Consider the following 12468-nt stretch of genomic DNA (forward strand, 5'->3'; position numbering starts at 1 on the left):
TTTGGTTTTTTTGTTTGTTTGTTTGTTTGTTTGTTTTTTATTTAAGCATTTCTACGGGGAAACCATTTTCCTGATTTGAGCAATGGGCAGGATGTATTGCTTGACCACAAATATGATTTCTGTGAGAATAAGGCATACTACCCAGTGGAGCTTTGCTCTGATTCTACCAGCAACCTCTTAATTTTCACTACTTGATTGGTTGTCTGAAAATGTAGGTTCTCTCTCTCTTCTCCAGAAATGGCTTGAATCTTAATCACGTGTCCACACCATTTGATACTGTTGCTTCGCAAGTCTGAGCCTCTTTAAATAATGTGTTTATAATTATATAAATGTGTATCTCAGAAATTTGAGTGTTTAATGTAAAAATGCCTGTACATTTTCCCCCACCACCATTCAGATAACTCCATTGGTGTTGGGAATAATGTGACTTACATTCAAATTAAATAGGGCATGGATGGCTTTCCAAAAAGGCGGCTTTCATGTGCAGGCCCCAAACCTCACCTTATGTTGTGGTTAATCCCAGATTATTTTGTATCAACTTTTGTATGTCACTAGTTACTGTCACCTTTGAGTAAACTCCCTCAAAGCATGGATGGTCATCTCACTGTTTTCCATTCTAGAGTGTAATCACTTCAAATGCAGAGACCACAGCCACCGTGTTACAGGGACAGGCACGATTCTAGCTTACGTGTAGCCAGCCACCTCTGCAAAGCGGACAGAAGGCACGATTTTACTTTCAAAAATCTCTCTCCTTCATCTCTCCCATTTTGGTACAATCTGTGTTGTACCAAAAGCAGTTTGGTACCATGTGTATCAAGAACCCTAACAACGTTCTTCCTGTTTTACCCGTAATTCCACTTCTCAAATCTATCCTAAAGAAGCACTCTTAAACAGAGTAGGTTTCTATGGGCACCGATGCGACCTGAGCCTGATGGACTTTAAGAATAAGGTAGAAGGGACTTTACTGTTCCACTCCAGGGGCACTAATAGATAAACTAGGGTGCACCCACTCAGTGAAATTTGATATGGCTGTCAAACACAGCGCTTGTGAATTCTGTGAAATAATATGAGAAAGTATGCGTGATATCTTTAATAGGATAAAGGTACATACATTTCTGTATCAAATAAAAGTGTTTAAAAATAATGTATAAAGGCAATCCTTATAAAATTATGGATAGGAGTGTGCGATACAGAGGCCAAGACACTTAAAAAAAGGTATCCAAGTATAAACGGTAACTGTTCTTGGTCAAGGTATCATGAATGACTTTTTTCCTACTTTTTTTTTTTTTTTGGTAATTGTTTTTCACAATTATTTATGTGTGTTGACTTCATGATACTTTTTAGGAGGGACTTGCTGCTCTCCTCCCCAAGATGAGTTCCCTGGTCCTTCAGATGCTCAGGAACTTTGTGTTTGGGGCTGCTTGCCTGAGGCTTCCCATTAATCCAGCTACCTGGAGATCAGAACCTTGCTGAATGTGCCTTTTTCTTCCATATAACACAACTTTCCCCGTCTATTGCTTGAAATCCCTAGCCTTTTCAATCCAGTCTGAGAAAGAAATTTATACCAAGGTGTTAATGAATTCTTCTTTGATAGTGTTTTCTTTTTTAACTAATATATATTCATGTCTGAAGAGATCTTCTGGAGTTAACATCTTCAGTTCAAGGGAAAGCTTCCGATGGTGATGATTTTCATGGGAATCCTGGGAAGGGGTATTTTTAAATAAACGGATGGATCGCTTAACACCCTATAAATCAAGTCATGCCCAATCCATCTATATTTAGACCTAGTCATGGGTAGGTGATTAATGAATATTTTTCATACTGATGTTTCAAAGACCAAGGCTGCATCTATAACCACATAATCATCGCAGTGCAAATTCTGACTCAGCTGTGATGTGTGACAGGAGGTACTTTTGAATAGTGCTTTAGACAATTCCGTGCAAAGGCTGTGGTCAGTGGCCCAGCTTCGCAAAGTCTTTCCAAAAGTCCTAAAGCATGTTGGCATGTCCTCACTTGGCCCTGTCACTTCTGCTTATATTTTTTCATGGAGAAGACTCATGATCATGGGACAGTAAGGTAAATTTGATCTTGGGCAGCCTTCCTCTGTGAAGTGAATCAGCATCATGGGACGCCCCTGGGCCCAAGCTTCCTGGTGGGTTTATTTTTACACAACATTCCTCTGGGGAAAGGGGCACCCACTCTTGATCAGAGTAGCTCTGGACAATGCCTTCTGGGATGGAAGGATTTTCTTCGTTGTGCTATTCTTTCGCTAGCTTCACTTCTTAAACAAGTCTGTCTCTACTTACCTAGAACCTGTCTCTACTTACCTCACCCCTCCCCAATCTGGCTTCCTCCTTCCATCCTCCGGGTCCTGAAACTGCCTTTGAGAAGACCAGAGACCTCCATGTTGCTAGAATCAGTGGTCACGTCTCTGTCTTCTACTTGACCTTTCAACAGAACTGCACAGAGATAACTACTCTTTTTTTTCTTGTGATGCTGGGATCCTCTCAGATCATGTGATTCCACACCCCTACTTTTCTATCCAACTGCTCATCTCCATCCTTTGCTGGCCTCTCCTCCACTGCCTGTGTGCCCCAGCGTTTGTCCTGCAACCTCCTCTCCAGCTACATTCTTCTATCCCAGCCTTGCGGCCTAAGCTACAGGCTTTTATATATAGTGTGAGTACCTAATTAACATCTCAAACTTAACATGTCCTAAATAGCACTCTTGGTTTCCCTCAAACTTACTCATGGCTCTCTCCCTTACTCTGGTCAAGTCTCTAGCCGAATATCCTCACAGACTTTTCCTGACCACTGTATTTAAAATGACAAGCCTCCTACTTCTTTGGTACCTTGTGACCTCATTTCCCCAATCAGGGTAGTTCCAGCTCCTTTGAATCCAGTTCCTTGAATCCAGTTCCTTTGAATCAAGACCTAGCCACAGGACACTGAAGATCTGGGAAGAAGAACAGCTCTATGTCCCTGAGGTCCAGTTATACAATCTATTACTACTTAACTTATCCCAAGGGACCTATGCACTGCTGTCATGCTTTACTTTTACTCATTATAATTCCTCTTTCTGAAACTTCTTCCCTCTTCCTTCATTCTCCTTGGCTGGCTGGCTAACTCCTTCTGACCCTTGCAATTGAACTCATAAGTTATCTATTTTGGAGAACCTTCCCTGGCCACCACCTCCCAACCCCAATCTGAGTTGAAAGCCCCTACCCAGGGTCCCATGACACTGCACTATATTACAATTTGTTGATTCCCTTGTCTGTCTCTGTTTCTAGATTCTTATGAACATTTTTAGAGGAGAGATGACCAATAGGTCTGGTTAGTTTGCCTCTCAACATTTAGCACAGTGCCCTGGTGCAGATACTCAATATTTTGAGTGCATGAATATTTGTGTAACCCATGTGTATGCATAGTAGGGCTAGAAACCACCCTGTCTCCTGTGATCTAAGGACAATTTACTTCAAAATCCCATCTCTGTAGAAAAACAAAGCTATCTGTAAGATTTGACAGAAAGAGGATCGGAGGGGTGCATGAGGGCACCTCTACCTCCTTGTAAGTGGTCTTTGTTCTGTGCGAGGTCCAAACTCAGTGTAAAACTCAGCCCCTTCTTTAGTAGTCACAGCCCATGCTCACAGCGAACACTGTGAGTTCAGGAGGCTTTACTGAAACTATGGGGGTGCCCCAGAGGCCAGACATCACCAATTCATTTATTCCTTTCTTTCTATCCTTTCCCTGTATCCATCTGTCCTTCTGAAAGAGACCCAAACTCTTCTTCCTTTGTTATGAAAGACAGCATCCCATTTCCCTGAAGCCAGAATCTCTAACACCCACCCAAGCCCTCATCTGGGGGTGGTGGGATGCTTGACCCCAAGAATTAATCAAAGATTTTTGTTTCTAATAACAACTATTTCCTGTCTAAGAATTCTGAATTTAACTTTTGAGATTTAAAAACACCTGTATCTCATATCTGAATGAAGGAATGTAAATGAAAATGGCATGATATCCAGTTTACTTGTGTTTTCTCTAGCCCCTACATCCATCTACGTGAATTATATATTTACACATAAACGTATGTATTTTTCGTGTATCTGTGTATATATACATGTCTGGGTATGTATGTGTGATACTAGAGCCAAATGCTATCAAGGTACTAAGATCTGTACTGCATATGTGGTGTATAAGACCTCCCTCCACTCATTTGGTAATGTATTCAATTATTTAGCAAATACTCAATGAGTAACTTCTGTGGGCTAGACATTATAGTAGATGCTGGGGAGAGAATAATATGCAAAATAACCCTGTTTCTGCCTAACAAGAGTGATGGTCAATCATGAGAGTTATAATTACAAAGGAGAAGTATAACGTATACAGTGCTACGAGACTATAACAGAAGAGACCTCATTAGTATAGAGTGGAGGGTTGAGAAGAAATACTGATGAAGTGACCTTTGAGCTGAGATCAAAACAATGACTGACCACTAACTAGGCCTGGTACTAGGGGTAGAAGAGAATGTCATTGGTGAAGGAACACACTGATGGTGGGAGGGAACTGATCATGTTTGAGGAACTGGGAGAGGACTATGTGGCTAGAGCACAGAGTGTGGCCAGGACATAGAGTGAGCCAGCCCATGAAGGGCCTTGGAAGGACCAATCTGTAGGAGTAATGGAAGTCACTGTCAGGCTTAAGCAGGGGATTGGTATACTCCGATGTGTATTTTATAAAGATCACTGACTTCACTGTGAGGAACAAATCAGAAGGAGGCAAGGGTAGCTGTGGGAAGACCAGGTAAGAAGGTACTGAGGCAGCCTGGTGGGGAGTAACAGATTCAAGAGCTCTTTTGGGGGTGAAACGATGGTCTAGACGTGTCACCTTGGGAGACACAATCCTGGTGGTGGTTACTGCAGCATTTACCTGCATGAGATTTTCTTGAAGTAGAGAGGATAGCATGAGAAGAAAAGAAATGGTAAAGAACTTTCACATTTAATGGTTGAATACAGAAGGATGAGGCTGCAAAGGAGACAGGATGGTCAGAGGTAGGAGGAAAGCCAGGAGCGGGGGGCACAGAGCTAGGGGACAAAGCATTTCAGGAAGCGCAAGTGTTCAACAGAGTGGAATCCTGCTGGGTGCTGGGCAGTGAGCCAAGATGAGATTAAAAAGCAAAAAAATCACAAAAGGGTACTGCCGGTAGGATGGGTTCCTTGGTGACTTGAGAGCATTTTCTCCATGTCATCATAGGGGTGAGGTGAATTTCAATGGGTTTGGAAGTGCACTGTGAGTGAGAAATAGAAAAAGTGAGCCTAAGCAATTTGTAAAAGATGGTTTGACTGTGAAAGGGATTAGGGTATTTATAACATAATGATTTATTTACTAAGCACATAAATATTAGGAATGTCAACGTAATTCAGAGAGTTTGTGGGATGGTTGTTATTGTTTCCTTGTTACTGGAAATGAAAGGAGTAAAGCCACGTGCAATATGCTATCTAGCTGGGCTTAGCAGTGTTTGAGTATTTCACACGGGTAAAGAATATTGCAGATAGCAGTTTACTGCCCAATATACAAAGGGCTTTTTATGTATGTTTCATTTAGTCCTCATGAAATTTTATATATCAAGAATCTAAGAGTCAGAGACGTATTTAATAACTTTCCCAGTCAGTAAAGGGTATGGAAAACAAAGAAATAAATGTGTCTTTAGATGAAGAGTACTTCAAGAAAGACGATTTTCTGAAGCCTTGGTTGTTGATGATACCATCAACAACTGGTACTGCAGTTACACTCACATACGTAAGCATTATACCACAAGAAGAGACCAAAGCTTTTGTTTGAAATTTTTTTCAAAGTTAGCAAATTCTTTGTCTTGGTAGCATTTGTCTTAAGTCTAATTATTTATTTAATGGGTCTTTTACTTTGATAACATTTACTGGTACCTTTTGAAGACAAATGTGTTTGATTTCTCAAGTACAAGTGTATTGCAAACTCATTTCCCACTTCAGATCCATGGTTTAATAAAGACAACTGTTGAAGACATAGTCACATCTAAGAGTTGAAAAATCACTCTACCTTGCAAAAAAAGAGCACAAGTAGGACATTCTTCACTTATCTGCTCATTATGGTTCCCGTTTAAGACTCAGAGTTTCTAATTAGCTTTTTAAAAAAATGGCTTTATTGAGATAGAATCACATTCCACATAATCCACCCATTTAAAATGTACAATTTAATGCTTTCTGGTGTGTTCACAGGGTCGTGCAACCATCACCACAAACAATTTTAGAACATTTTCATTACTCCAAAAAGAAACTTCATCACGCCCTCCATCTCTCCATCCTTCCCTCCTCCCCCAGCCCCAGGCAACCGTGATCTACTTTCTGTCTCTCTCCGTTTGCTTATTCTGGACATTTCGTATAAATGGAATCATACAGTACACAGTTCTTTGTGATGGGCTTCCTCCTCAGCGTAATGTTCTAATCGGCTTCTGACGCATAAACCCTGTGTAGTCACAGACGCAAAGCGCACTGGTGTGGGTCAGTCCACCTGGGAGCTACCTTCTTCTGAGGTAACGTTCTGAGCCACGTACCAGGCATTTAAGGCCTACGGTTTTACTCCTAATACCTAGTTGCCCAGCCAAGTTTTCTGAGCACTCTGGATACGGATTTTTTCCTTTGGATGAATACAGTCACTAAGAGGAATGATTTAGATGTAGTAATTAAATCAGCTGAATTCCCAAACAAAGGGTAAAGAATGAAAACACCTTTGATTACATACACACACACACACACACACACACACACACACACACCAGGGCCATTTATGTACCGTGTCTGATTCAAGCCCAGAAATTTGGCTTTAGGGGGACTCTTCAGCTGAATGTGTCTAACAGTCCCCTATGGAATATAATCGACATAAGTCTCTTCTGGAGTAGATTTTCTGTTTCCCTCACCCCAAGGATTTTCCTCTGATACCACTTACCACTCGCCATGCTAAGCCTTAAAATGCCCCCCATATTTAACATCAGAGCTCAGGAACTTGAAATGGGCATTTTTTATTTCAAGCTTTTATCATTTGTGTTTGACTTAAATCAACTTGAAGTCTTCCTTCATGTAGCCTTAAAAAAAAATGTGGGAAAAATAACCACAAAATAGTACACTCTCTTTTGTGCCTAACTTTACTAACCAAAGTTTTAAAATTCTTAATATTTTACTAGTTTTATATATAATTTTCCCCTTCCATAGAAATCCCTGAATTGTAGCCGGCCAAAAGCTGTTTTCATTTTACTGTTTTAATGCATTGGATTTAATGTAATTCCCTAGCCATTCAGTTCAAGGCCAATACCATGAGAAAGAACTGTGTAAGTTTATTGTGCTAATATTGCGCTTTTGATTTCTGAATTTTGTTTTTAGTTTCTTTTGATAAAAGTGTGTTTTGGGGTAGAAACCTAAAAGCTCTCTCTTTCTTTGTGTGTGTGTGTGTGCGCACGTGTGTGTTTCACATGGAAAGCACTAGGAAGGACACTATACTGTCCTCGTGTTACTAAAAAGAGACATTGGAGTACAGCATGTTACTATGGAAGGTAATGACTCACTTTGTTTGCATGCAGTTCTTATTACTAGAAACAGAAATTGCTACGTGCCCTACCCATTAGCAAACTGTTGTTGGTGACCGATTCACTACGATGTCTGAGGGCAGAGATTTTAGTCTGTTTTTTGTCACTGGTATATCCTCAGTATCAAGGACAAGCTGTGGCTCGTAGTTGGTATACATGGGGATAGTTGGTGAATTGATGTATTTGTTGAGTGAATTCCTTGAGGATAAACGCCTCAACCCAGCATTCTGTGCCCTTTAGATCTGACTCTCTCACGTAAACCCCACTGATAAACCTAAACATTTGCTTTAGTCACAGTTCCGTATGTTGCTGCAACGATCCTCTATTGTGGTCCTGGAAGCTTGGGGCTTTTGGAAAGGATGGGCATCTTGTAAAACTGAGGGAGAGTAGAACTGGCACAGAACCATGGAGGGTGTGAGGTAGGAGTTAGGAAAGCAGAGGAGAATTCCAGACTGAAAAAGCAGAGTCCAGATAAATCTCTCTTTTCCTCTAAAACTGTATTCTGACTCCACTAAGCCCACAGGTCCTTCAACTTAGAGAAACATGCTCCATGTTCTAAAAACTGCCCATGGACATTTGAGCAATTAAACATGTTTTAGGTTTTGATTAATTATATCTGGGCCTTGCCTCTGTATCATTGTAACCTACCTGTGCTTTTTAAGTGGTGCCAACAAACTTTATTTCTTTTTTTTTTTTTATATTATGTTAGTCACCATACAGTACATCCCTAGTTTTTGATCTAAAGTTCCATGATTCATTACTTGCGTATAACACCCAGTGCACCATGCAATACGTGCCCTCCTTAATAACAAACTTTATTTCTTGTTCTTAGGGGTCAAAATAAAAACGCAGACAACCACCTATGGCCTTAACAGTCTAATACCAAATCTTAAAACACTCAAGGCCCTATCTTTCATGAAAATGCTTTACAAGCACTTAACTTTTCAATGAATTAAAATAACTCTCATATCTAGTATCTATTATTCCATTATGTTTTGGTTTTCCATATTTAATCTATCTCTCACGATGACCATTTAGTAGCTAACTTCAGGAATCAATATATTTTTAATTCTGCCAAAAATGTAATAGATAATGAGAAAGCGAATGTAGGTGACTTTGGCTTTAAACATTGGAACTCCTGGCACAGCCTGTGTCCAAGGCAACCTTGGTGGTCCAGCGACATTGAATACCCGCCCTCCGGTTGGACAATAAAGGACATTTGTGGATTTGCCAGTGACCTCTCTCCTTTGTGCACCGCTGATCTCCGGTGTCATCATTAATTAGTCTTCAGGTCTCCCATTTGTCTGCCAGCAAGCATCTCGGATAAGCGCGGGAATAAGGGGGAGCAGGCGAGCTGCCTGGCCATGGGAACGCACGACTGTGCTGAGACCCCCCGGTGGGTCGGTCAGAGGGCAGCCCTCGGCTCTGATCACGGAGAGACGTTTCACTCTAACAGGCCACGTGGGAGGCTGGGCCTGTTAGGGTGCAGAGAGGACCTCTGAGCACAGCAGGGGAGCGGCTCTCGTGCACACCAGCTCAGCCGCCTAGGGCTCTTGCTTCATCCTTGCTTCGTGTTTCTCGGGAGTGTCTTCAGGGAATCCTAACAGTGGGTGGTACAACTTCAGCAGGGGAACAGAAATTATTGTTCCTGTGTTCTAAACAGGAGATTTGCACGGGGCACATTTCTGTAAATATGGTGCGTGGCCTTTGTAGTCACTGATTCTCAGCCATGACTTCCTTGGCGTTCTGGTTGTGGCGTGTTTCCTGACCAGTTTTACTAAATCATAGAAATAACAATCTTTGTGAGGCCCCTTGCCAGTGCCAGGCACTGTGCAAACCATTTTATGGGCATTATCTCACTTAATTCTGATTTCTTATCAGTCAGGGGGCCCCATCTTGCAGATGAGGGAGACAAGTCACAGCCGAGCCCAGGTAGGACTCTTGATCCAAGCACAAGCCTTTACCATACCCCCCAGGGCCTCATAAAATCTGAGCTATTTGATGGACCCCAAGGGGTCCATCACCATAGCCAGTACAAAGGGAGAACCACAATGATCAATCTTTTTAATTTAGGTAGAAGTGGAGGTTTTGCTTTTGTTGTTGGGGGAAAAAAGCTCTGCCTTGGGCTTTGCTTTGGCTAGGGAGAAGCACACTTCAACAAATTATTGTCTCGGGTTCAATTATGTCCTATTACCAAAGGTCAGGCATGCCCTACCATGTATTATTTGTGTTTGTGAAAAACAGTTCTCTATAAATGGAATTGTTGGAATTTGAATGTAGTAGAGGGCTAGTTAAAGGATTTAAAACATTCTCCCAATTTATATCGTAAGAAAATCCAGCTTTCTTTTAAACGTGGCTACCTGTGTTCTCAGAATCATAGCTGTATATCATCAGGAAAGCTCATGTGGCCATGAAAGTTCATGGGGAAAAAATCCCAATTCTTGAAAGCAGACATCTTCCAAAGTTTTTCTGACCAATCTGCTGCTTCTAGGCCTACCCTCAGAATGAGCCAGTCTGGAGGATCATGTTGGCTACTTTGCTTGTGCCTTGCGGCATTAAGTCGTAGACGTTTGGGGAGGTCTTTAGAAGACACTGAGCCCTTTCAAATCAGCTCGGGACAATCACAGTGTTTCAGAGTGCAGACTGGGACCCTTGTTGTACCTCTCCTAGAAAGGGGGGAAAGAGGGGAAAGATGAGGAGGTCACACTGTACTCCTGGAAAGCCCACTCTGAGTTTGAGTCAACATTGCTAATTTTCTTTTGACCTTCCTTAACATAAGAATGTAGTTAAGATGAGGAAATCATATGCTTTTGGCCAGCCATGCATGGAACTCTCTAGAGAAGTTTGGGGACAAGTAAATGAAACCTGCATGGTGGCTTCGGAGGGATTAATATGACTACACAAATAAATATGATTAAAGGTAAATCATAAATACCATACAGAAGGTACTAGAGAAATTTGAAGGCTGCAAAAGCTTTGGATTGGAAAGGGCTTCTTGGTGGTGGCAGCACTTCAGGGAGACTTGTTAGGATGAGTGGGGTTTTGTCAAATGCAGTGGTAAGTACGTAGGAGATATGAGCAGGTTAGGTGGAGAACCACACCAATGTGGATGTGGAAGTGGGAATATTGACTGACGTCATTTGGAAACATTGCAGAATTTTGGTTTGGTTGGTCAGATCTATGTGGGAAATAGAGCCGAAACGTAGAAATGGTACCATGACAACAAGGACCCGGAGTTTGAATTTAATTAGCAAAGAGCACCCATTCATGGTTTTATCTTGCCTTATATCTTCTCTACTTTGTTTTTAGTGAATGATTCTGCCTTGTAATTCACACGGACCAAAGAATACGTAACCAGCCTCAGAGTTCACCCTTGATCATCTCTCCCTTAGAACCACAAAAAGATCACACTTTCCACTCTTCCCCATCTCAGTAAATGGCACTTCCAGCCATTCCCACTGTGATGGTGAACCATGGGTTAGGGTGGTTTCCATATCACCAAATCAGACCTGGCTGATTTGGGGGGGGGGGTGTGATTGTCAAAACAGCACTGTATTATAAGTTACATATTATATATGAGAAATTATCAATCTATTTGTAAATTCTATCTGAAGTAAATCACATGGAAAACAATTTCACATGTTAGGGGAGTATTAATGGGAAGGGCGGGTGAATGGGAGGTGGGAAGCGAGAGATGCAGACCTCCCTGAACTGGTCTGGCCCCTCCTGCTGGCATGTGGGTGGTTCCAGGCAACTCGGACGCCTGGGAACTTCTGCAAAATCTGTTTCAAGCTCTATTTCTGGAGTCTGAATCTGAAGAGGATCAGGGCCTTAAATTTCCTGGGAATTCGGTACTTTTTGCCTCCACTAATTCTTGAGAGACCAAAAGCATAATACTTCTGTCCCCAGCCAGAGGTTTTTCTGCATCTCTAAAAGGAAAGGTGAAGGTGGTGCATTTCTTTGTTCCTGAAGAAAGGTTTGGAGTAAGCTAACTATGTTTGTTTGTGTGTGTTTCTGTTTTTGTTTTTTTTCCCCTGGAATTTGGATAAACCATGATTGGGAAGGATTTTGCAGTTAATACTGAAGAGCATAGCACACAGCACAAGCTCAGCAAACACATTGTCTTAAGGAAATCTAATTCCAAACTTTTCTTCACAGCAAGTGAGAAACAGATGATGGTGGTATGCAAGGAGTCACCGAAGGAGTATCTCCAGCCTTTCAAGGACAAACTAGAAGAGTTCTTCCAGAAAGGTAGGGAACAACGTCAGCTGCGCCTACACGGAACTCTGCAACAACCCCCATTCATCAGATCTTTCCCTGAGGCCCACCGCCCCTTGCATCCCTGCTGACCCCCAGCAGTTCCAGTGATTCCACCAGTCCACCTTCCCATCATGGTTATGTGCTCAGTGTAGATAGAATTGTTCTGCTACTTTCATATCACCTTTCAAATCCTTTTTTAATATGTCAAATCCTTTAGCGTTATTCCTGTTCTTGTAAACTTTTTGAGGGAAGACTTTGTCTCTTCATGGAGCTCAAGGGGATCCTCAGTACATGTTATCTGATAAACGACGTAGGTCCAGAGCTTATATGCTCATGCCTTTCGGACTTGTGGTCAGCCTGAACAGGTGGATGGTGACCCTAACCCTGGTTTGTCAGCACAGCGTCTTGGAGACTTGTGTTGTAGTTTTTATTCCTTTTCCGAACAGAAAATCGGGACCAGTTGACTGCCACACATCCAGTCATTTGGCACTCATTACCCTTTTGGGGTTGGTAGATGGAAGTGATATGCATGAAACTCAGTGCATCGATGCACTTATTTAGAAATCGTACGAAGTTATGTTCCTTCCTCCATGATTT

At 41.9% G+C, this 12468-nt stretch overlaps 1 protein-coding gene across 2 annotated transcripts in view; it reads left to right on the forward strand.

Moving 5' to 3' along the window:
- The window catches only part of FMN1 (formin 1), a 372175-nt gene that overhangs the window by 273080 nt on the left and 86627 nt on the right, over window positions 1-12468 (forward strand). For both annotated transcript variants that reach the window (XM_040620429.1, XM_008702285.2), the window contains one exon: window positions 11770-11862. In XM_040620429.1, the coding sequence (XP_040476363.1) occupies window positions 11770-11862 (93 nt within the window). The remainder of the gene's footprint in view (window positions 1-11769; window positions 11863-12468) is intronic.

This window comes from Ursus maritimus, unplaced genomic scaffold, assembly GCF_017311325.1.
Source record: "Ursus maritimus isolate PB19 unplaced genomic scaffold, ASM1731132v1 scaffold_35, whole genome shotgun sequence".
In the NCBI taxonomy this organism is placed as follows: Eukaryota; Metazoa; Chordata; class Mammalia; order Carnivora; family Ursidae; genus Ursus; species Ursus maritimus.